At 37.9% G+C, this 25,958-nt stretch overlaps 1 protein-coding gene across 2 annotated transcripts in view; it reads right to left on the bottom strand.

Moving 5' to 3' along the window:
- The window catches only part of RunxA (Runt related A), an 83,942-nt gene that overhangs the window by 12,499 nt on the left and 45,485 nt on the right, over positions 1 to 25,958 (bottom strand). Inside the window, exons 2-3 of one of the 2 annotated variants that reach the window (XM_065230998.1) lie at positions 25,290 to 25,403; positions 23,552 to 23,641 (exon numbers count right to left, since the gene is read on the bottom strand). In XM_065230998.1, coding sequence (XP_065087070.1) covers positions 23,552 to 23,641; positions 25,290 to 25,403 — 204 coding nt within the window. Of the gene's footprint in view, positions 1 to 23,551; positions 23,663 to 25,289; positions 25,404 to 25,958 lie in introns of both variants that reach the window. The other variant, XM_065230997.1, reaches the window with a different exon arrangement.

The raw sequence follows: 25,958 nt of genomic DNA on the forward strand, positions 1-25,958 counted from the left end.
ACACACACACACACACACACACACACACACACACACACACACACACACAGTGGATCTAAAAGACAAGTGATGTTCTTATTAAGGTTAATCAACGGAACGCCATCGGGTCCAGTCTTAGCTGAAGTCTTAAGTTTAGATGCTGCTCTAGAAATCGTATCCGTAGTGGCCGCGGAAGTAATGAGATTAGCGGAGAGTTGCTCGTCTTCAAACACACTAGCAAATTTGGTTTGCTGATGCGTTGTTGATTAATACCCCGTTCACATTACAGCGTATATCACGTGATATACGCTGTCTTGCAATGAGCACTCATACATCTAGTTTTTACTGAAAATCCTATGTATGAGTGCTCATTGCAAGACAGCCTATATTACGTGATATAGGCTGTAATGTGAACGAGGTATAACGAAGTTCCAGAAGGATTTCGGATGTGACTTTAGCCGCCGTTGGATCCTCCTTTGATAGCGTTGAAAACAGAGACGACTTAACCGCTTATACTCGTGGATGAGTCTGACATAGTAGCATTTCAGCGACAGTGTGCAGAATTTAGTAAATGTTCTGAGAGCAGCCATCAGTATTTATAATGGACATTGCCCTGCCAAGTTGGATTTAGCAAATATGATAAATTAAAAGTATGGTCCACTCTTCTGTTACCCCAAGAAACGATTCTCACCGCCACTAGCGCCACTAATTACATAAAAGGTGCCTAGTACACTGTAAATTGAGCGCTTACCGTATGAGTGATAATGTTTGCACCATTGAGCAATGTCAAAATTAAATAAAATCTCGAAAGATTTCGTTTTCGAGTTTTTTTTTTATTTTTTCAGTTGGGATACTCCCACGGCGATTGAAATGTCTTTTTGCGACATTTGCGCGAGGGACTAATCACGAATACGGTGCCACTTTGTCATGGTGCAACTGTCAAACTAAGTAAATCATTTTCTTTTATACACAGCCTACTACGGTATGAGCTATAGGTTACGTGCATGCAAAGAAAACCAAGGCATTGTATGCACAAGTAAAAGGGGAACCTTATTTGTACGATGGTGCAAATATTATCGCTTATACGGTACTTTTCCAACGATTGCACATAAACGTATACTCCACAGTCCAGTCCACAACACTCAACTTTATCGTTTTTGATTTGACATATGATGGAGGAAACTAATAACTAGAGCAAGATGTGTAAATAACCTTAGTGCCAAATGTAAACAATGACTTCCCAAGCAGGAATGAATTTCTCGATACCTTAAATCGGTTTGGATGAGCCTGACATAAGAGGTAAAATACCAAAAAATAATACCAAAAAAATGTTCCCACAATACCACTTCAATACCAAATTATGATAATACAATACCAAAAAAATACCACCCAGGTATTCTTTTGGTATTCAAATATCAATTTTTGGTTTCACAAAGCATTTTGCATGTAATTTTTCGGTATTATTCTTTGGTATTGTATTTGGTATTTGGTATAAGAGGCAAATTATGTTATGCTGGTCAATACCAAATTTTGGTATCAGATCAGAATTAGGTATTCATTAGTTACTTTCTCATGCTCGGGTTTAAACCACCGATGAACCGACATGCCACAGGAGCATTTTGTTTGTCCACAATTCGATTTGTCTAACGAGCGATTCGAATTTTCAAATGGGCGATAAGAGCTGCCAAACGAAGTGAGACGCAAACCAATGGAATATAATTCCTACGTGGGTTCGTGTCCTTGCTCATGATCATTTAAATATGGTGTCTCAGTCACGAATTAGAATGTAGCTTGTATGAGCTGTCACATCGGTTCGTCGGTATTTAAACGTTGATTTCTTGTGAATATAAACTCATTCTGGCAAACCGACACCATCATCTGAGAGAAAATTTGCTTTATAAGATGGTAAAGTTAGTTTGTGTGGGCGTGTTGTAATTCGTGAACAATCGAAGATTAAGGGAAATGGCTCTATTGTTGGCCTATGGGTCTAAGATTGTGCCCATCGCTAAAAATCTGCTTTTTATTAATTTTATCTAGATGAACGCGTCAATGGGACGGTATTAATGGATATTTTTGGTCGCTATTGAAAATTTAGTCGATTGCTGAATTTATGTATGGGCCCAAATTAGGGGCATTTAAGCCAACACATCCATCTCCCCTAAATACATTCTTTACGTGTGGTTTGTATGCATTTTTCACATAATGCTCGAGAACGTCTGGTGAACTCATCTGTGTTCACGGCCACTGAGAATAGCTCAGACAGAGAGTCACTTCTACTCAGTTGTGACACTTCGAAAATAAATTATAATGTTCAAATATCTCTCTTCCGATATTCGAGAAAGTGTTTGTTAAAATTGATTTCTAGTTTGCCAGAAATAAGGCTGGTACAACAGCAGGTTTATTTGAAAAATTTCCATCTGTAAAATTTAAATGCAAATTCACCTAATTGAACATAGCCATAAACAAAATTAAATGCATTTTCTCAGTGCATTTTTGTTGCGTGTAGCTCTAATGTTTTGTCCTGTTTTGTTGTTTGCCTAGGTTAGCTCAATTCCACACTCTTGACTCAAGAAAATTATTCCAGAAGCTCCTCGACCGAGAACGCGGAAAAAAAATCCGTTGAAATTCCCGCTGGCAGCATCGAAATCATAGGGAAGCTCCCTCCGCCAAAAAACGAGATAACTACGCCCACATTATCTGGAACCTCCGTTGGTAGCACCGGAACTATGCAGAACCTCCTCCACCAAAAAACGCGGGAAAACTCCCAGAAACTTATATTGACAGTATCGGGAATCTCTACCGAGAACGCCAAATAAATCCGTAGAATTTCTCTGGAACCACTGGCAGCATCGGGCGCGATAAACTGCCGAAACTTACTGGATCCTCCGTTGGCAGCATTAGAAACCTGCATCGGCCTGAGAAGAACCAGCCAATGGCTGAAAGTCTTTATAATAAACAAATCAATCAATCAATACTGTCTCGGAATCGTGCAAAACCTCTTCCAACGAAAATGCGATAAAAATCAATCAAAACTTACTGGAACCTCCGCTGGCAAAAATCTCCATCGAAATCTCCCGGAAGCCTCTCCGCCGTGAAGATGTGATAACTCTGTAGAAACTTCCCGAAACATAAAAAAAAAATCTGTATCGAAATCGTGCTCGAACGAAACTTTGTCGAAACTCCCCTCGAGAATTCAGATGCTGCCAACGAAGGATTAGAGAGACATTCGACGGAGTTTCCACGCATTGTCGACGAAGGAGGTTCTGCACGATACCAGTGTAGAGATTGGAAGCTGCTGACGGAAGTTCCAGGAGATTTCCAACGGCATTTTCTCACGTTCTCGGTGGACGAGGTTCCGCGTGATTTCGATGCTGTTGGATGCTGCCAGCGGGAGTTCCTGGAAGTTTCAACGGATTTTTCTTGCCTTCTCGGCGGAGGATGTTCTGCATGATTTCGGAGACGAATCTAGAATGCTGCCAACGAAGGATCTAGAGTTGTTCTTAAAGGGTTCATCCACTAGGATTACGTTTCACTTGGTTTGACTAAATCAATATTGGGGCTACATTGAGTCTATTGATTTTTGTTTGTTTATTAATTTATTTCATAAGGCTCAATCGAATTAACATTACAGAGCCAAGGATTCATAAAATACATCTTAAAACTATAGTAAAAAGATACAGCACAATAAACACTTTATTTTCCGCTGTCCAATAAGCTTGCTCCATCAGAACGGAAGCCGCTTCCAGTGATTTCATTATATGGCAGTATTGCCACCGGGGGGGGGGGGAGCAGAGCGCTTTCATTGCAGCAATGGACGCAAAACGTGGTCAGCACTCACACACTCATCACTAAACGGTTGCTTTCCAAAGTCGACGATGCATCGACCGAAAGAACTGCTGATGAAGAACAATGAGGAGGACCACACAATGGTTGCTGTCGAGTAAATAGACGATCGCGTGACACACATTGCGAGTGGTCTGCTTCTGTCGAAAGCCGAGTGAACACTGAGTCTGTTGATGATGACAATAAATTCACAATAGTACGTATTACAATGGAAATTTGAATGGCTTGTTTTGCAAAGTTGAATTTAAGTTCCGCCCTTTGAAAGGTAGGCTTGTATTTTTTTAGAATGGACCTTGACGAATCCATACGTGATGGTAAACCCGTACGTATTTTCATGGATTGTTTTTTGCTGGTTCTACCAAGTTGGGTTTTGGCTCCGAAAGTTAGTCTTGTATTTTTTTAGAATACCATACGTAATGGTATATTTTTTGGCTTCCAGAAAAAGCCTCCTATCACGTATGGATTCAGCGATGTCAAGGAGCTAAAATTCAATTTAGCAGAATAGGTAAACTAGATGTCCATGGCAATACGTACTTTTGTGAATTTAAACTCGTTGTTCTCAACGGTTGTGCGTGCTTAAAAATATCTTCTGTCACGTATAGATTAAGCAAGGTCAATTTAATAAAATCCAAGTCTAGCCAGAGCCGAAATACAATTTTGAAGAACAGGAAAATCAAATTTTTATGGTGCTTTCGGGTATTTAAACCCGGTTTGCTCAACAATTAAACGCGCATGATAAGATCCACTCTTACTTATGCATTCAGTAAGGTTAATTCTCTAACATTTGAACCTATCATTTAAAGGGCAGAGCAGAAATCCTACTTGGCAGTCAAATGAAATATCATAAAAATATGTACTTTTGTGAATTCAAACTCGGTTCTCTCAGAAGCTGTACGTGCTACATAAAATCTGTGTACATACTTAAATTCAGCAATGCAAAATCTTTAGAATTCGTTGAAAATGGTCGAAGGGCGTCAAACACGCCGATTATTGGATCAGGCTTTTTTCCATGATTTTTTTTTTCCGTCGATCTTGTTGTCCGTACTGAGTACCAATACTACTGATGCAAGGAGGACAGCATCCACACCACCTCATGAACCAAGGACCAACGACTTTACTTCCCTTTCGAAGGAAGGCGTGATCAGAGATTCTAGGCCTCAAAAAATCCCGACGGCGCAAACTGGGACTTAATCTCGTTCCTTTGGGATGAGAGGCAATCACGCTTACCACTATACCACCGGCACCGCTAGTGAATCAGACATACTTCTATTTAAATTTGTAGAAACTATAAAGTCAAATCGTGGTATCACAGCTCCTACATCCTACAAAGATTTTTCCTCCTTTACCTTCCTTGGTTGAATCTTTAATTACCTCTTACGCGTGGAACTGCTCATAGAGTCTAGATCTCACAATATATTTTATACCAGAAATTGACCTGAACATTAGCGCCGCATAGTGAGGAAATTCTGAACACTAAAGACGCCAAGACCCATTGTAATATTTTGCCGAAGACAGTACCCTTCTGATCCGGGCCAAGTATGTGATGTGACCTTGTTACTTCTAGGAGTGGCCAATAGACTGATGCAAAATTTGAAAATTTCGCGGTTCCAAATTGGGCCTTAATTAGCCTCCCAAAACTTGAACTCATTTAGTGAGAAACTGACTTGGCACAAACCATTTGAAGTTTATATGGAAATTAAATGGAAAAGTGGTCTTCAACAAAGTTGTAGCTGAGAAAATTTTCAACAAGCTCAGTTATCATTTTCTAAAGTAGAGTGAACTGGTGAGTTTGGAGATAGATATGAACCGAAATTATGGTTTCTCCATAGTAATTTCCATATAAACTTCATATGGTTTGTGCCAAGTCAGTTTCTCACTAAATGAGTTCAAATTTTGGGAGGCTAATCAGGGCCCAATTTAGAACCGTGAGCACTGTGGAGCAAACATTTCACATTTGCATCAGTCCTTCCATCAGCCAACCTTCTTGCATCATTTAATTTTTTATTGGTTCGTTATAAAACATAACTAAATTAAAAGAGAATTTCCCGAAAATCCATGTAATAAGGGAAAGTACTATAAAGATCAATATTCACTTAATGTATCACGGAAATTTAGCATTGTTTTGGGTATCTTTGGGGTGTTCATCTTTTCCCGTCGTTCTCCCTCTGTTTTCTTGATCTTTAACAAATTGGTGTTTTAGTTAAACATCAAATTGAATTAATTATGCGACGCATTTAATAGAAATCGTAGCAGCCATAAATCACAGTATTTTCCAAAACGCGGCGAACTGTAACTTGAAAACTGTATTGCTTTCTCCATTGTGCCTATAAAACTACACAATCCATCGAAAAAATAAATACTTGATTACATCGTTTCAGTCAATCCCACCCAGCTTAATCGATGGTCACACACGGTGCTGTCATCTCTCAAACCCAAACAAACAGACAATTGATCCGATGGTATTGTGGATTAAAAGCTACCGCCAAACTCCCACCATGCTCGAGGTTGACCATCATCGAGGCTAGCCGTACATTGTTGGCTGACCACCATACCGCCCGAGCCAAGCGATATCAGGCTGCCCCTCCGAGGGGAAGTACACCTTTCCAATCGCTCCAAAGAAAAATGTCAATAGCCGGCTAGCCACGATAAATCATTTCAGTTGACTTTTTCCTGTATTTTGGACAATGACGGGATGGTTGAAATCAAGTACTTAATGTTAGGTTATTACATTTTACTAAAACGTTTTATACCTCTAACTCAGAAAATGTTACGTCATACAAATACTCGTATTGACAAAAAAAAATTATATTAATTTCATTCCCAGAACAAAACTAACTATTCAGATTGAAACAGTCATGTAACTGCATGAGCAACGAACTAATACTGCGGATGTTTTGAGCTCTAAGCTCACAAAATACCTCTGAACACAAACAAAAAAAAACAACTCTGGTATCCACTTTTTAATCCACCACTTTAGACAATCTCGTGCCATCCCAGCATCACAACGGTCACTGTTAACTGAAAATGGTTACACACACGTTCCGTGAGTGTTTCTAAAGATACTGAGGGTGGGATCTATCTTCTGGTGGACTGACTGACTGATTCATTTTTTTTTTCCCGGGGAAAATTGCCATCCAACGGCGGTGATGTTGTCTGGGATGTCCTGCCAGCCAAAAGAGCACGAGCACAGCAGTGAATGAAAAATGTCATGGCACGATGCCTTTCTAACTCGATTTGGTGAATGGTGTTTCCTGCACGCAATTGTGGTGCAGTTTTAATTTCGTTCTTCAGCGTTTAGAATAGGTGCTATTTATGTACGGAGGTCCGTGCTATTCTGGGCCACATTTTTGCATCAATTTACTGTGGGCTCAATCCAAGGTTTCAAATGTTCTTGTCGCTATAAAAAATGTTAGTTTTTTTTAAATTATGCATTCATAATACACATTCCACCAGGATACATTATAAAAACGATAATGAATTTATGACAGTTACTGAAAAAATAATCAAAAGTAATCCTCACATATTATTGCAAATTTGGAAAGTGTGAACAAGAGTTTATGACTTGAGTAGCGCAAAATGATTGATTTGGTGACCGACTATGTTGCGTTACTGGAGCAGCATAAGGTGGATTGTCTATTCTGACTGGACTTTGCAAGCTGCCGCTACTCAAATTCCACCAAACAGTGGAACAGCGAAAAGGACGTCACAGTGGTTCCCAAGGAGATGAATCCGGCCAATACTCCGGAATTGAGACCTGGTCAATTGTGAAGCACGTACTAAAGAAAAAGGGTGGAACTGTAGTTAAGCTGAAGGATTTCAAGCGGAAATGGAATTTGGCAACCAAAAAAGTGAGAACATTGGTCGAGCAAAAGATGATAGGCTGAAGAAAAGTTCAAGCAATGGCCTATGGTAAGAAAGAAGACTGGAACAATGGTCTAACAATAAGCATAATACCTACTAATGTATAGCTTGTCATATCATGCGCAGTTGTTTGCTTGTTGATTTTTATCAACGAAAATCAAGCGTGATCTTTTTTTTATTTTCGCAGAGTACGCATGCTCCATTTGCGTTTACCGTTGTAAAAAAAGTGTGCAGCTCAAGAAAACTACTAAATATCCTGAAGAAAATATGCTGACAAGAAGTTCAAACCATCTTGACTGTGACCTATGTCGAGTTGCACAATTCAAATGTGTAGATATTTGCACTGTAGAAAAATTAAAATAATTTCACTAAAATTTGCAAAGCATGTCTGACGCAGGTTTCTCCTGGGAAACGTCAGAAGTGAAAACCGGAATCTTCAGAATCTCTCCGAATTGGCAAACAAAAGTAAGGACCCCATTGTTGTCATTAGCACTAGAGAGGTAGCCAGCAAAAAACCAGCTAAGGTTAATTTTTCAAACGACACAGGAAGACGAATGCGTTTATATTTTTAACAGTCAGGACCAAAACCTATGCTTTCTCACGAAGATTTACTCAGTATTTAGACAGATCTAAATCTGAGTGTAAATAAGGGCAGTATGTAACAGTTAATTGTATTGTTATTTAACAGATGCTAACATTGGCTTAACATATGAGACATAACGGCCGTCAAACTATCCAGCCCAGCTTCAAATCAGCTTTGAGCAACATGATGTTCGAGCTCGACGATTATTACTTTCTGTTAAATATTGTAAAATATTAAATATGAGCTATTTCTGCAAGAGTACAGGAAAAGGCTTAGAACTTGTTCAAAGCGGCGGTATCGTGCTTATTCGAAGTAAGCTCCTTTTCATGGCAGCACCAAGTTTTTTTAACACTTTCAGTAAATATTTATGTAAAGATTGATAAGAATGCATGAATCAAATGGAATTGATTATAATAGTAAACTCAGAGAGTGAAACCATTGCTTATTAATAAAAACATTAAGAATCATTACAAATTCACTATATCTTCCGGAACCTAAGAGTGAATCTGACTATACCATTGAAACTTTGGTACATTGAAGTATTTTGACTATTTAAATTTCCTTTTAATAATTTTCAGCTGAATTTATTTCTATCCTCAATAGCTTAGTATCGTCAAAAGCCCATAAACATGAAAATTTAAAAACACTTTTTCTTAAAAAAAAACACAAGATGAAATATTTTAAAACTATCACAGCTTTGATTCCTGTGACGAAAAAATTGAGGTACATGAAAGTTGCATAAAAAGTGCCTTCGGACATAGCGTGCGCCATTGAGATCCTCTTTGGCCTATCAAACGGAAAGAAAAGTGAATTCGCGTACACCTTTGTACTATTCAAGTGCACCTTTTGTTTTCGAAATCTTATTTTGCATTCTTCAACACTTCGTCTGAGGATTGATTTGAATAGAAACATCGTACCAAACGTTTGTCTAACACGTTAACGCCGAAATCATAGATATATTTGATGTTTTGTGCTCGATAGGCCGGGAATGGGTGATTAGGCCGAAGTAGACAGTTCCCCGACATTCATACATCAGCGGTTCTCAAATTTGTATTGATCACGACCCTCTTTGTTAGATTTCATGAGCTCGCCCATCAATATTGATTGCAAATAATTTCAGATCAAAATAACCATAAACATTCCAAATTACTTAATAATGTTGAACTGCTAAATTATTTCCCTTCAAGTCATCAAAGTGCAGTAGTAGCCTTAAAACAACAAAGAATTATTACAGCTTAAACTGGCTTGAAATTGTAAAAATGAGCTCAATATGCTGGAATGTTAAAAAAACGTTAAACCGTCCTGAAATCGCTTATAAAATTATTATTATATTATGAAAACACAAAAATATCCTCAAAATCGTTAAAACATCAGATATGGCATCATTATAACCAAGTTGGCTTAACAGTACCAACATTATTCAAAAAATGCTAAAATGGCGTTAAATTTCCTAAAACGAACTGACGGTAGTGTTAGTATGCGTGGGCGAGCTACCAGTTAGGCCAAATCGACAAGCAAATACATTGTTTTCAAAAGCAGATACGTCCATTCGAAAAAGAAATCGAGATTTCGAAGCATGAATCGCAGATTGCATAATTTTGCGAAACGCTCTGTAAAATATCCCCTCTAATGTAGTCTATTTGGTTTCACTCAGTGTTGTCAAAAAATGATTATTCAAATACTTCGTTTGAATACCGATACCACCGAAAAGATTAAAAAGATATTCGCTCAAATTTAAAGTCACTCGAAGTAAACACGAAATTGCGGGTTGCCAAACCTTGCAGACAAAATAACTTTGTTGGCCGGGCAACCAGATTTACTTTTATTCTCTCCGCGCTTCTCTTATTCAACATCGTCTCTGACTCGGACACAATACACGAAAAAAAACTACTAACACAGAAACACAAACTTAAAATTTAACTGATGAGCGTAAGAAAGAAACAAGAACAAAAACTTATCTGATAATCCTATACTACTACCACCGAGCGTTTACACAGCAGCAGCGCACAGTGGTGCCAATGGTATCAAAATACGCGCTTTTTTATTTACGCTGAAATGGTTGATTAAAGGAAATAGTTGTCGTCTGAGAAGTTTCTCGAGTTACAACACTCCTTCTTATGGTAACAGAAAAGATGAATCCACCTTAAAGTAAGATGCATTTTTTTAATATGATGAGATACAAATTAATTAGGGTAAACGCTCCTATAGTTGCGGTACGTTAGAAGCGTTAGGTTCCTATAGTTGTGTATTGAGTCTCCATGCACAATTACAGAAACCTAACGCTTCTAACGTACCGCAACTATAGGAGCGTTTCCCCTTTGTTCGACAAAACTGCAGAAAACATTACTGTGAACAACTTTGTTCAAGACTTCAACTTAATAGCTCTTATAACGGCTGAGATATAAAGGTTTTTTTTTTGTGGAGACATCGTTAAAATCAGTTTTGTATCTGTAACTTTTTCTACAATATTGCTACATGTTTGACATGTTGTACAAAGATGTTAAAAATATTAAATTTCATATCTTCTCAAAAGACTGCAAATTACTATAATTTATATTTGAAAAGTTATTTATATTTTTTGGTGGAAAATTACCCAACTTCCAACACCAATAACTTCTAAACGGGCAAAAACGAGCAGGCCATTTATTGAGCAATTGAAAGTACAAGAAAATGCAATAACATGGTGAAGAAACCAGACCGCCACCACATGACCCTTAACCGAAATACTTGCATTGAAACTTGTCACTTTTCAGAATTTGAAATGGTGATTTTGGTGATTCGGGACTGTTATCCAGTAGGTGTGAAAAGAGGCATACAAATCGATAACCAAGCAACCTGGGTTATTTCTAGTGACTAACAAAATTACTCGGGATCAAAACCAGACCACGCCCAAATAATTATTGACTGAATCGCTTATGGATTCCAGAAGACAGTGAATAAGATCTGTATTCGTGGCTTCTCTGGAAAACTTTCTTGTGTGGTGGTTTCGGTATTGTTTGGTATATTTGTTTCTGCTTTCCTGGGCCTCTTCAAATAGTTGCCCAATGGGTATTAGAAACGAAAGAAATCACTTTCATTCCGTGTATGAGCACTTTATGAACAGATCCATTTGTATGCCTCTTTTCACACCTACTCGATAACAGTCCCGTGGTTTCACAAATCGCCATTTCAAATTGTGAAAAGTGACAAGTTTCAATGCAAATATTTCGGTTAAGGGTCACGTGGGGGCGGTCTGGTTTCTTCACCATATTATTGCATTTTCTTCTACTTTCAATTGCTCAAAGAATTGCCTGCCCGTTTTGGCCCGTTTAGAAGTTATTGGTATTGGAAGTTGGGTAATTCTAAACCAAAACATGTAAATAACTTTTCAAATATAAATGATAGCAATTTGCAGCCTTCTGAGAAGAAATGTAATTTTATATCTCTGACATTTTTGTAGAACATGCCAAATATTTAGAAATATTATATTATATAAATATAAAAAATTTTATATCTCAGCAGTTATAAGAGCTGGAGAGTTATAATCTTCAAAAAAGTTGTTTACAGTACTGTTTTGTATAGCTTTGCTGCACATAATTAATTTGTATCTCATCATATTAAAAAAATTAAATTTGTATCTCACTTTAAGATGGATTAATCTTTAATTTTCTTTTACCATAAGATGTAACTCGAGAAACTTTTCAGAAGACAACTAGTACCTTCAATCAACCATTTCAGCATAAATAAAAAAGCGCGTGTTTTGATACCATTGGCACCACTGTGGCAGCGGAGCGACGGGCAGCGTGGATGATCTTCGATCCGCGTGTGCGGGCGGTCTTCGTTGGTGTGTGTTTGTGTGAGGGTCAGCACTCAGCTGAACACACGATGATAGATAAGTCAAAGAAGAATACTAAGATGAAACTGTCGGAAGAAAAACTTCCAATTTAAGTGTCCTCTTTCACGGTCCCTTTCATCAAATAAATACCCCACGTATGCAAGATAATTTTGTGATTTTGCTGCCCCCTCGATAGAGATGAAATTTGGCGCACTTTTTTTTTCAAATAATCACATCAAAATCAAAGATGTCCCATTTTTTTAAATTACTCGATTAACAACTAACCGATTATTTTTTGATCGCTGTGCTTTAATTTTTCCACCAATGAGCGGTTCCACGAACAAGTGGGAAATTTTTCCAGTTTTTATTTTTTGTATTTTTTGATTTGCATGAAACCTTGCATACAAGTTTTTGGGGAAGAAAAACGCCGTTTTGAATACTTGGTTCGCCATTTTGAATCTAGCCTTACTTATGAGAAGGGCCTATGAAAAATGCACATGATATCTTCAAAAAATTGTATCTCGGAAACGGTTTGTCCGATTGGTTTGGTGTCTTGGGCGAAGTTTTAGACAATTGTTGGTGTTATATGGAGAAAATATGCACGGTAAAAAAAAAGTTTGGTATTTGTGTTTTGAACTAAAATATAAATTTTCCCTTTAAAGTGACATGTCAATAATTTTTTTATTATCCTTATGTGACTTTATGCTGACTGAAAATGCTATCTAGTGCACAGTAGGTTGTTCTGGAGAAAAATAGGTTACGATGAAAAAAAATGTTTTTTAAAAAAATACAATTTTCAAAAAAGCTATTAAGAAAAGTCAAAAAAGTTTGTCACCCTAATTTTATGAAAGTACATCAAATTTGCAAACAAAAAGTACTCCGGTAACATTTTTCTAAGATGCACCGTTTAGAAGATATTACTGATTTAATATTGTTTTTTTTTGATAACTTAATAAGTTTTGGCCCTTTTCGGATGTACTCCGTGTTTTTCCAGTTTCAAAAGTATTTTTTTCGGAAAGATTGGAAAATTTTGAGTTAAAATGACACTGACAGCTTAAAGATTCGAGTGAAATTCTCTGCCATAAAAGTATTTTGAAAAACAAGTTACAAAATCCCACTATCAGGAACAATGATTTCTTCAAATTATTTTTGGTGCGTTGTGCTGAAAACGTGCTAACAAGTATTAGATACAGGTAATTAGATACCAGTTAGCTGTACTACGTACAGTTGGTGATTGTAAACATGGTCTTTGTTGGAACTAGTCCACCATGGCCACGCTGGCCATAACGAGGCTAGCTCCGTCGTTGACCGTTCCTTAATAATAAATAAAAAGAACGCAGTAGTCACCTTCCATCAAACTAGAGGGCTGCCGACTGATACCTCAATCAACAACCGCCGCACTCTTTATTCATTCCAGGTATATACAATTTACAATCTTCTTCAATAACAATATACCTACGCCAGCAAATCTACCTCGCTCCAACTCTCCAAACTCGTACCTGAAGGTTCGACGATACCTGAGCGTTCAACTCTACCTATCTTCCAACAGTCTTTACCCAGCATTCTATGATTTCTACCCGTGAGCTGTATAATAATGTCTGACTCGGTTCTGAATTCATCCAGTATCTACTAGGGAAAACCAAACAGTAAATGCAGAAAGGTTGCTAGTAGCATAGTGATTATAGTAATTTCAGCTCATAATCCTGTGTTTTTGAACGAGATCCAGTGTTGTTTGATAACATAATAATTGTAAAGGAAAGTGTAACACGTTTTGGTGCAACGGTAAGTTTTAAATACACATTTTAATTATATGTTTGTGATATTTTCGTACAAAACTAACAATTGGAAAATATTTTCTATGTTACAGATTACAAAATGAGTAAAATAAGATGTATTCGCCCATTCAAAGACATTCAGTGTTCGAAAGAGCTGCGATATCTCACGGATGGTATCATCCAAAAACTAAAATCAATTGGATTTTCCAAGGTATCCACACTGAACACCAAGGATTTTCGTGTTTGTTCGTCTTGCCGTCTACATATTGATTCAAGAGCTCACCTCACCCAAAACGAGGAACAAAGCGTAGCCGGCGGCTCAAGGATGCCAACTGTTGAAAGTTTGGTCACGATACCATCAGAGTCAACGCTAAGCACAATTAAATCAAATGAAGACTTCACGATGCCTGTAGACGTCGAAATATTCAACCGAGGAATAGCAGCTATTCGTGTTTCGCCTATAGATTTAGGTAAGGTTAAAAATGTTCACTATCCTGAAAAAAAGTGCGCTGAAATCGTCGAAGGTGTACGAAGAAATCTTTTTAAAATAGACGCTAAAACAGAAAAAGCAAACGAGTTTGATGAAGTCATAGAAAATATGAAAATTAAATTTTTAAATTCAGCCACAAGGCAAGAAAAACTATCAATTTTATCATTGTTGCCAAAATCATGGTCAGTACAAAAAATTGTAGACGAATTTAAAACCAGTAGAAATATGGCATCAGATGCAAGAAAGGAAAGAGATAATGTATTTGATTCATCTCAAGGTTCAAGCTCTGGAAAAGCTTTGAGTAATGAAACAAAAGAACTGGTTTTGAATTTTTTTTGAGGACGATGATATAAGCCGTGCAATGCCAGGCCAAAGAGATTTTGTTAGCGTAAAGACAGGAAATAAGAGATTAGCTGTTCAGAAAAGAATGTTAATGATGACATTGAGAGAAGCTTTTAATCGCTTTAATGAAATGTACGTCAATGTAAAAATAGGGTTTTCATCATTTGCAAGCCTCCGGCCAGGGCAATGTAAACTATTGACTATCACAGGAACACATAATGTTTGCGTTTGCACTACGCATGAAAATGTCAATTTAATTCTACATAGCTTAAAAAAATACAATGTCTTGAATGATCTAAAAACATTAACGAATAGATTACTTTGCGAAAATAAGACAACTCATTGCCATCTACGAAGATGTAAAAACTGCCCAAATACCTCAGTTTTAGAAGACAGTTTATTGAAACAACTGGAAGAAAACTTTGTTGAAAAGCTTTCATTCGAACAATGGGTTACCACTGACAGATGTGATTTAGAAACTATTGTAAAGCAAACCGATGAGTTTGTTTAATTTTCAGCTCAAAATTAGAAAGTTTGATTCCGCATGATCTTGTAAAAACCGAACAATCCAATTTTTTGAAAACTACAAAACAAAACTTGCAAGATGGTGAATTTTTAGCTATTTGTGACTTTTCTGAAAATTACAGCTTCGTTTTGCAGGATGAAGTTCAATCACACCATTGGAACGTGCAACAGGCCACAATCCATCCTTTCGTAATATATTATACTGAAAATATGCAAATTAAACATTTTAGCTTCATTATAATTTCTGAAGAACTAAGACATGATTCAGTCGCTGTCAATTTGTTTATTGATAAAATGATAAACTTTTTACAAATTGATCAAAATAAAAACATAAAAAAAAAAATTATTTTATGTCAGATGGTGCTGCTTCACAGTATAAAAACCGAAAAAACTTTTCTAGCCTTTGTAAATTTAAGTCAAAGTATGGTATTGACGCTGAATGGCATTTCTTCGCAACATCGCACGGAAAAGGTCCATGCGATGCTATTGGAGGTACGATAAAACGCATGGCTACCAGCTAGAGATGAACTAGCCTAAGGCTAAAAATCTCTTAAAAAAAGAAAAAAAAAAAAAAAGCATGGCTACCAGAGCAAGTTTAGCCAAAGAACGCGAACACCCGATAAAGACTGCAAGAGAGTTGTTTAATTGGACAAACAAACGAAAAGAAGAAGAACTTACAAAGTTGTCATTTTGTTATTCTACTACAGAAGAATACGGAATCATGCTGAAAGCAATGATGTTGAATAATCTAGATTTGCTGACCTACAGCTGAGTAATACATTCAAGTGATGTATTTGAAATTGGTGGAGGTTCATTGGAAGGTTGAATCAAATGTCAAAAAGGCTCAAGATAGTCAACAATCTAACGATGATGGGGATTTGAGCGATTAGTTGCGATATTTTAACTGTTGGCAATCATCGATCAAGTTAGATTTTTGAATTGTACACCTTAAATGCGATAGTATTGCCCTGATTAAATTGATAAAAAATGTTCAAAGAATTGTCCAAACTTTCATTGAAGACAAAGAAGCTAAGTTGTATAGAATTGTAATTAAAAATCTCGGATGCCTTGATAACAATTGAGAGACATGTGTTTTGTGTGATTTTATTGAGTAAGCTCTTCACCCACACTCTAATGCTCACCACCAAAAATAGCCCAATAATTCCAATCTTGATCAAGATACACATGATAGGTTTCGACCACGATTAGCCAACTAAAACTGTGCACCGCATAATGAAGTAAACGTGCTGCAACACAGTCACCAAAATGACAGAATTATCAAAGCTAACACAATCTGTTTCGAACGACCCAAGTGAACTACATTCACCGGCATGTAAGCTCGCGATGAAACACAACTAGTTCCATGTACTGCAAATATTTATGATATTTTCATGCGGTTTTTTGTTGTGATTTCAACATGTTCTCCCGCTGGTTGTTTTGCACATGACCATAGGTTGGTACGTTGCAGACGTCCGAAAAAATAGCCCTCGTTCCAACATTCAAATTTGCAGTAGCACCGCTCTCACTGCAGTTCCCATTTCTACCCCACAGATTCTATCGACTGGTGAACCGCGAAAACGCGCCTCCATTTAAACGCGTTGACCAGATCGCTGAGCTTTGGTTTGGAATCTCGCTCTGCTCGTGTCTATCGAATCAACCGATCCAGTAGGAGGAAGCGTTTTTATGCACTCCAAGCGCAGTGTCCATCTACCACCCATTCTGCATTCTCCCGCTTCTGTACGAGTCACCAGTTTGCTAGCTGTCCGAAATGCCACACGGCTTGTCGGTCGCGATAAACGATTCCAAAACAGTATCCGTATTTGACCACCGGCCCACATCGCCAACTAACCCTACTGGCGGCGGCAACACGATGAGTCCAAACGGTAACGCTTACTCGTGGATTCTTGCTGCCGATTCATAACAAGCCATGCATCCTAGGACAGAACGACCGGCATTAAAATGTTATTTCGGAAAAACAACCACGCTTGTTTGCAGTAAATTTTTAATTTAGCACCACTTGTGTGTTCGCGCGGGTTGATTATTGGTTGCACAGACCAAATGCACAGTCTCAGTAACGGGGATGGGTTGCACGTTAAGTTGGACTATTTCAAAGACGAGGATAAGCTGATATGTATTAGAGGAAGGTGGGGCGAAAGTTCGCGTGGGACAAAGTTTCGACTTGAGATTGCAATGTAAAATTCAATGAGCCCGAGTTTCCTCCTAGAAATCACAACAAATTGTGATGTTTTCAGAGAGATACAGGCAATAGTTTGATTCGAGATCCTATGATATAGCACATAACTGAAGATCACAGACTAGTGTGCCTAGTGAAATAATGATGAGCCTCACACTGTCTTCAATTCTACAGTGTCCGGGATGATTCCTATGAGTCAACTGCTTCAATGAAAGAATACATTCCCATACTGTTTGGCACATGTAAGATTTTAATGCTTTGAAAGCTGCCGGGCTGCTGAACACAGTTGCCCACTGCCCATAGGTACTAAAAAATCAACTCCACGGCCAGTTATTCTGGCTCCTGTTGAATTGTCCATTTTGAACCATCTGTGAAAATTTGTAATTGGTTAAGACATTCAATTGAACAATTTCCGATGTAGTCCTTCTGACTTTCTTCAGAAGCTTCTTTCAACTACCTCCGAAAGATTCTTTCGATTTTCTTTGAAAGATTCTTCAGACTTGCCCCGGGCTTGGAAGTTTTTTTTTCTTAAATTTCCCAGGAATGCTCTTCCAATTTACCCGGGAGGTTTCTCCCATCATTCCATCGAAAGATTACCTCACTAGTTTTCAAAATTTACATTATCTCATGAACATGTCATTAGAGGCCATGTTAACTGAGAAAAGTGTCAAAGGCCAGAACAGATTCCGGAAGCCCCGGGGAAGTGGCCTGTCTCAGCACCACAATTGTCACCCAAATTTACAAGCATGAGTTCCTCAAGTTTCAAATAAGCCATCAACATTCGTTTTCTTTGATAAATTTCAAAAGTTTCGACTAAGAAAATAAAATTATAATCTAAAATTAATTGTTAATAATTTAAAAATTTCTGTAAAGTTTGAATTTTTTATAAGCTTTAAAAAAGTAGAAAGGTCTGTGTCTAGGGGCACGAACGGAAGCTTGACGTTGAACCGCTAGTAGACGGAACAAAAGCGTGTTTTTTTTGTAATTGTAGGCGTACCAAATTTGTAGTGATTTTTCTCAAAGCGAAAGTTGATGAAGAGTAGCGATCAAAATCATTTGCACCCGACATTATGACGACTGGGTTTGCAAAGAACGTTTATTTCATGAAAACAGTGATAACAAATTATAACTTTTTTTTTTGTACTTAGGACAATGCTTGACATAACAACTTTTTCGATAGTTTATTGTTGAAAATCATCAGTCCGAAGCATTGCCGTTGATGTGTAGAAATATTTCTGTCAATTGGTGATAAAGTAATTGAAATTGGTCCAGGGGCAGCTGAGTTATCAATGTTCAAAATCTTTCATAATTTTGTTACATGTTCCATTTTCGATTTTCTCTAAGTGAATAGCAATCACAGACGAATTCCTACGTCAAAAATTATTTATTTTTTTTTAAGGTCGCCTTCATAGCTATTTTGGATTAAGATTCCAAATTGGCTGAAAAATTACCTGATTTTAGAATCGTGTTGTGATCACAATTTTGCTTATAGGGGAAATGGATGTAATGTCGGCCTAAATGCCCCTAATTTAATCCCATACATAAATTCAGCAATTGACTAAATTTTCAATAGCGTCCAAAAATAGCCATTAGTACCATCAAAATGACGCGTTCATCTAGATAAATTGATAAGTAGCATATTTTTAGCGATGGGCCCAATCTTAGATCCAAAGGCCAACATTAGAGCCATTTCCCCTATAAGATTCTTTTGGTTATAAGAATGCTAAATCATAGGGTACATGTCCCTAACCTTGGTCTAATATGCAGCCTTCAATTACATCTTCTGCCATATCTTATTAAATAATTGGATGCAATTTTGACCTATCGAAGATGTCCCTTGATCTACAAAGGTCCGGCATGTGAAATCACGCATCTTTTTACTCCTTACCATTCATACGTGACCACATCGTTGACGTCACTTACACTTCTCACGTAAGAACTGATGAGGAAGAAAGAGACAGAAATCGATCAAAAATGTCGTAGTCCTACGTCAACAAGGTGGTCGTGTCTTTTACACCACCCTCCAACCTTTTCATAGGTGTGATGTGCATGTATTGAGCTGTTAGGAATGCTACGAAGTCCACGCTGCAGCGAACAGGTCCGAGATCGAACCGTCCAACGTGCAACGTTGAATGATTGTGTGGCTTCAGCTTGTGTCGTTAGGGACAAATGTCCAAATAATACTCTTTAACAAATTTGTGGTGGTCCTAAAAAGGACCGTTTAGTCGTGATGGTTGAGTAATGCTGAGCTATTAGGGTGTTCAACACGGATGAGGTTGGCAATCTGTTAATTGTTTGGAGCAAGGTTGACGCGCTAGGCATTGATGACCCACAGCTACTCACGAGGAAACTGATTTCGATCGCGGTGCAGCTTCTTCTTCCTTCTATGGATGCTCGCTGCTTTCAGGATGTCTTTCGTGGTGTACTGGATAACGATGTTCAACGCCACACGCCGAAAGCACTGCTGCTACTGATGCTGCGGACACTACCACACACGGTGATTAAATGAGCACCGTTTAGTGAGACAGGATCGAATTCGATTTTTAAATCTGTGTTAGGGAATGCGCTGTTTGCAGGTAATCGGTCATAATTTTCATCACCATTGCAACAGTTGGACATTGTGTATTTTTCAATAGTGACTTATTGAAAATAAATAAAGTGTTTATTTAAGCAATTTGCCAGATAAATTCCCAATAATTTGGCTTTTTTGGAATTAAAATCCATCTGCTATTGACAGAGTTATATGTGGTTAAAACCTAACCTATTTTTGTCCTGGGGTCGATTTAGGTTTTTTTTTGAAATTGCACCCCCAATATGTTGCCGAAAGACGTAATCTTACGTCAAAACGAATTGCACCAATACATTCAGGCCTACAATTCCACATCTTCTATAGACCAGGTTGAGCTTTGATAGTTAGTTGCTTGCGGGAACTGACATCCGATTGATGACCTTTATAATATCCAAAACATACTCTTTAGCAAATTTGTAGTGGTCCTGAAAAGGACCGTTTAGTCGTGATGGCTGAGTACTGTGCTGAGCTATTGGGGTGAGGCTGGTGAGCTGTTAATTGTTTGGAGCAAGGTTGGCACGATTGGCATAGATGACCCACAGCTACTCATGAGGAAACTGATTTCGATCCTTCTATGGGTGCTTATGTGGGCTCTGCAGCTCACTGCTTATGGTGTACTGGAGAACAATGTTAACGCCACACGATGAAAGCACTGCTTCTGCTGATGCTGCTGCTGCTGACGTTGACGACCGGACACCTCCACACACGGTGATTGAATGAGCATCGTTCAGTGAGACAGGATCGAATTCGATTTTTAAATCTGTGTTAGGGAATGCGCTGTTTGCAGATAATCAGTGATAATTTTGATCACCATTGCAACAGTTTGACATTTGTGTATTTTTCAATAGTGACCTATAGGAAATTAATCAAGTGTTCAATTTAGGAAATTGATCGATAAACTCCCAATAATTTGGCTTGTTTAGAATTAAAATTCATCTGCTATTGACAGAGTTATATGTGGTCAAAACCTGACCTATTTTCGTCCTGCGGTCGATTTTGGTTCTTTTGAAATTGCACCCCCAATATGTTGCCGAAAGACGTAATCCTACGTCAAAAAAAACTTGAACTTAGATTAGTAATACTAAGCAAAAGCATTGGCGTAGCTAATGGGGGTGCCAAGGGGGAAAGGCCCCCTCCAGAATTATTTAGCCCCCTCCCCCAGAATTTTTGGTGTTTTCTTTTTGACTCACCGGTATTTTGTCAAGCTTGTCAACTTTGACGTTATTATTTAACAGCGATTAATAAAATTTGAAAACACATTTTTTTTTAATGTTGACATGTTGACTACTTTTCTTTTGTTCTGGATTAGAAGAATTAATTTTAGGAAATTATATGATATCGATATTCAATCGATGGCATAATAAGACGTCTTTAGGCTCTAAAAATTGACCATGATCCCAGAGATTTTTCTTAAACTTCTGGGAACTTCGTTAAACTTCAAGGGCTTCTAAAAAGTTTAGGCAACATCGTTGAAATTGAGGAAACTTAGTAGAAATTATGGGAACTTCATAGATCTTCAGAAAAATTCATAAAAAAGAACATGGAAAATTTCTGAAAACTGCATAAAAGTGGAATAATAGTAGAAGTTACAGGAGGGTCGGGAACCTCTATTTATTTTCAAGGATCTTGGAATAGTTGTGGAAGTTACGTACAAATTCAAGAAATTTTGTTCGTGAAAGTTTGCGGACAATCATCGCGAAACGTAGAAGTGCGCTAAACTGTATAGAAGTTTTGAAAATTTCGTAGCATTTTGAAGACCTGCGTAGAACTTCATACAAGTTTAAGGAAATTTGAAAAAAGTTGGGGATATTTGTAGAAGATCTAAAAATAGTTCAATAAACTTATAAATAAGACCTTATAAAAGTTCAATAAACTTATAAAAGCTTCAGTTTAGGGAACTTCGTTGCAGTTTGTCAGAGATCTTACTTCAAACAGCTCTTCTTGAACTTCTTGTAGGTTTTGGGTGCTTCGTTAAATTCCAACTTTCGAAATGTTCAAGAGTGTTTTTCCAGAAGTGCAATCGTAAAATTAAGAGATAATTTGGAATAAATTCAGGGAGCTTCGTAGAAATTTATTCTGTGTACACTTTACCATGTTTAAAATCTAGAATTTTAGAAAAATATAAAAATCAAACTCCTAGAATTTAACTGTGGTGCCCATGTCAGAGATGTAACTAATAAAATTCAAAATAAAAAAGCCAGTTACAAAATTCATTCAATTCACCTAACTCTGTGAATTTTTTTAAGCTTGAGATGCTTAAATTTATGAGATCCGGACGCTATGTGATGTCACTATAAAAAGCATGAACAAACGATCATTGCTTGTTCAAAATCAGTAAGCTTTTTAGGCTCGCCTAATCAAGGTCCCAATCGTTGTTATGAAATTAATATAATCAAATTTATTGTTTTATCATTAAAATAAAAGTAAGCTTTAGTGTCATATTATTGGTCGCAAAAACAATGTACCCAAAAACAAGTTGCCTTGACGCAATTTGATTGAATAGCATCTTTGCTAGATTTTATTGAACAGTAGTTTTACAAAGTAAAATAAAATGCTACAGGCCTCCTCTAGATAAATTTTCTAGCTACGCCAATGGGCAGAAGTCTAAGATCTCAAATCGATTTGGCTCCCGGACAAAAATATATTAATATTTTGATTTAGGACAAGTGTTCCGCGCATACCTACAGGCGTATATATAAGCTTGTATGTATGTGCGGAGAAAATGGCCTAAAATAAAATAATAATAACTTTTTGTCTAGAAGTCGAATCACTTGCAGTTTTCAACAAAATTGTTACACTTAGTATCATCAATCTATTTTATGTTTTATTTTCCATGCATTTTCCCATTCTAACTTTAGAGCTCTACCACAAATCCAGATCTTACCCAAATTCGATCAAATTTTGCACAGTTATCTGAGGCATGGTGTTGTTAGGTTGACCCACCCTAGTGCTCAAGGATCCCCTCAAGATCAAAAGTTGTTTTCCAGTTAATGGATCATCGGGGAAAAGGAATATCACAATTTTAACATGTTCAAATTGGGCACATGAACCCAGTGCAATTAATTTTGATCTATAGTTGGCAACGGAAAAAAAATTGCTCGATAATCCGGGCGATTAGATGGTCCGAAGTGTCCGGATAATCGAGTCTGACCTGTACTGTAAAGCTAGTTCAACCATTACTGGTGGTCTGACACCTGATAGATTTGATGGCGAAAAGTAGCAATTTTTTTTTTTTTTCCTTGGTTTGTTTTCCGTCGATCTTGTTTTCCGTGCTGAGCACCAATGCTACCGACTCCAGGAAGGCAGCTCCCACACCTGGACCCTACCTATCGATCCATCAACTCATGAACCGGGGACCAACGGCTTTACTTCCCTTCCGAAGGAAGGCGTGATCAGAGATGTTATGCCTCAGAACATCCCGGCGGCGCCGACTGGGATTGAACCCAGGCCTGCTGGGGTGAGAGGTAATCACGCTTACCACTACACCACCGGCGCCGCTTGAAAAGTAGCAATGTTACTGCGAGTTGCGCATGTCCAGTAGAACAGGTACGGGAGTAACATAATTTAAGTACTCACCTATTGGCGGCATCCGGAAGCTGGACAGTGGATCCGCTGGAAAGTGGAACGGGCGCTGACCGAAGGCAAAGTGGAACTGCTGCTGTTGCCCTAGAAGAAGCGGTGATAACACTATATGTTAGTTGAAGTGGCTAATTCGTGGATGCCGCTGAACGGCGGTAGTGTGGTACGGAACTATCCCGTATTAGGAATTAGCAAAGAGGATAGGAGTGGTGGTTTTACTGATGATGATGATGATGATTTTAGTCATGATGGTGATGATAAATTGGAAATTCCAAATAAAATGATGGATGCTTGAAAGAGTAATGATAGGTATTTCGAATATGAGGGCTAGTGTCGGCTCATTGTATCAGCCGGTGACAAACAGCAGAACAGGGTGCGATTTTAAAGTGTGACCATATTATGTGGTGCTGTCTGATAGGTGGAATGTGATATCTGTTTGACAGAGTCCGACGAGTGATGCTTCGAGTCTGGCGCCAAGTGTGAATGATAATCAGATTTAGTAGGACAATGTTGTCTGTTTGGCGCACGGACAATACGGCATAACTGTGGTTGTGGAAATGGGTTTAGGCTGATTTGAACTATATAAATGGCACGAACTGGAGTGCTTGGGTTCCGGGTGTGCAGTTGCAATGGAATTTCGGTGAATCAAATTATCAAAGCGATGTATGGCTTGAGCGATACTGTATGATATGGCACCCAATATAATTTGAGAATTTGCATCACTGGTGTGAGTTCCTTGAATTCCAACTCAAATTGATGCTGTCCGAACTATTCCAATTAAAAAATTTCACTAGCATTGCTAGCTTAAAGTTAAAAACCTTGTTAATCCAAAATAAGCTCATGCGTACATCTCTTGTTCATAAATCAAGCCACGTCGCAGCGTCGAAAGGAAAGTTCCATTTTCTGAAATCCGTCCATGTGACCATCACAGCTGTCGCATGTACAAGAGGGAAAAGTTTTTCTGTGGTTTTCAGCATCCTTACAGTTTCACTAGTCGCTTTTTCCTACAGACACGAGCATATGTGTGTCTCGTTCTGTTTTGGATGCGTCTCTTGAAAATTAATTTGTCCTTTTGTTTTGGAGAGTGAGGACGTGACAATGTTTTTGACAACTTGAAGAACAATTCATCTGCAACTGCCGTGTATTGATCGAGAGCTTTAATGTTTAACCATTTTCAAATTAGTAACGCAAGTAGTTATTTTCCCAAAGAAGAGGAGTTCCCTGATCGATGATGACATTGGGACTGTTTGCGCTACAGAGCTATGCATAAGCATTATGTTTGAAATTCAACAATCACGATATCGTTCTACTTAACAAGGAAATTTCAAAAGTATATTCCCAGGGGTAATTTTCAAAATTAAAATTTTAAATATGCTGACTTTTTCATGGCATGGAACTAGAGAGAAAACGAGTTAAAGGATTTCGCTTTCGATGATTTAGTATGCTGCCGGGCGAACAACGAACCAAAGGTAGGCCGTCCAGCCGGATATGAAATTAAATTAAATAATCAACAGCTTTTTGTTCGGGAGCACCGATGGCCGACGGAGTCCCCAATTACATGCATAAGTCGCCTTGGTGTCTGAGTTGAGTGAGGTTTGATTACGGTGAAGTGTTATAATTCATACGTCAACATGGGAGGCATAGCAGGTAGCCGGGTTGGGATCCTTTGGGATGCATGTGGGATGTCTAATTGATTTGAGAGTGTGTATAATATATGTTCGGGTTTCTGACTTACTTGTTTTCGACCGGGGTTCTCGTGGTCCATCGACGGTCACCTTGATGGCTTTGTTGTAGGTGGCAACTTGGGGAGGACTCGTGGATATCATTATGGTGAGGGTAAAACTTTTGCCTGAAATTATGAAGTCTTGTAGGGATGCTGAAAAATGGTGATGTTCAGATTACAAATGCTCATATTCACACCCCTTAACAAGGAATGCTACCATACACAAATGCATCTTATTCATAGTCGTTGACTAATGGAAACAGTAATATGCCACCTTTTGTTTACTGTTTCCATTATTCAAGCGAAGATAATTGATTAGCGTTTTCATAAGAACATTGAACAGAATACTTTTGTGTTATGCCACTTTCAGACTAGGGGGTTGTAACGTGCTATGAGCGGTTTTTGTGATACAAGCATGTATCACAATTGTTCTTATATGACGAAAACCGCTTATAGCACGTTACAACTCCCACATCTGAACATGGCATTACAGGCCATTCCAGTTATGATTAGGGTAACCTTATCAAACAATTTAAAAGAAATATATTTCACATGTGTTCTGGTGATATATTTTAAAATTCTATCGGCAAGATCCATATTATATATACATTTCCACCAATTTCTCAAAAAATCACGATCAATTTCCTGGGAAACTGATAAAAATGCATGCTAGATTTACAT

This window comes from Ochlerotatus camptorhynchus, unplaced genomic scaffold (genome assembly GCF_037179485.1).
Source record: "Ochlerotatus camptorhynchus isolate MF236.1 unplaced genomic scaffold, CSIRO-AGI_Acam_v1.1 ptg000336l, whole genome shotgun sequence".
NCBI lineage: Eukaryota > Metazoa > Arthropoda > Insecta > Diptera > Culicidae > Ochlerotatus > Ochlerotatus camptorhynchus.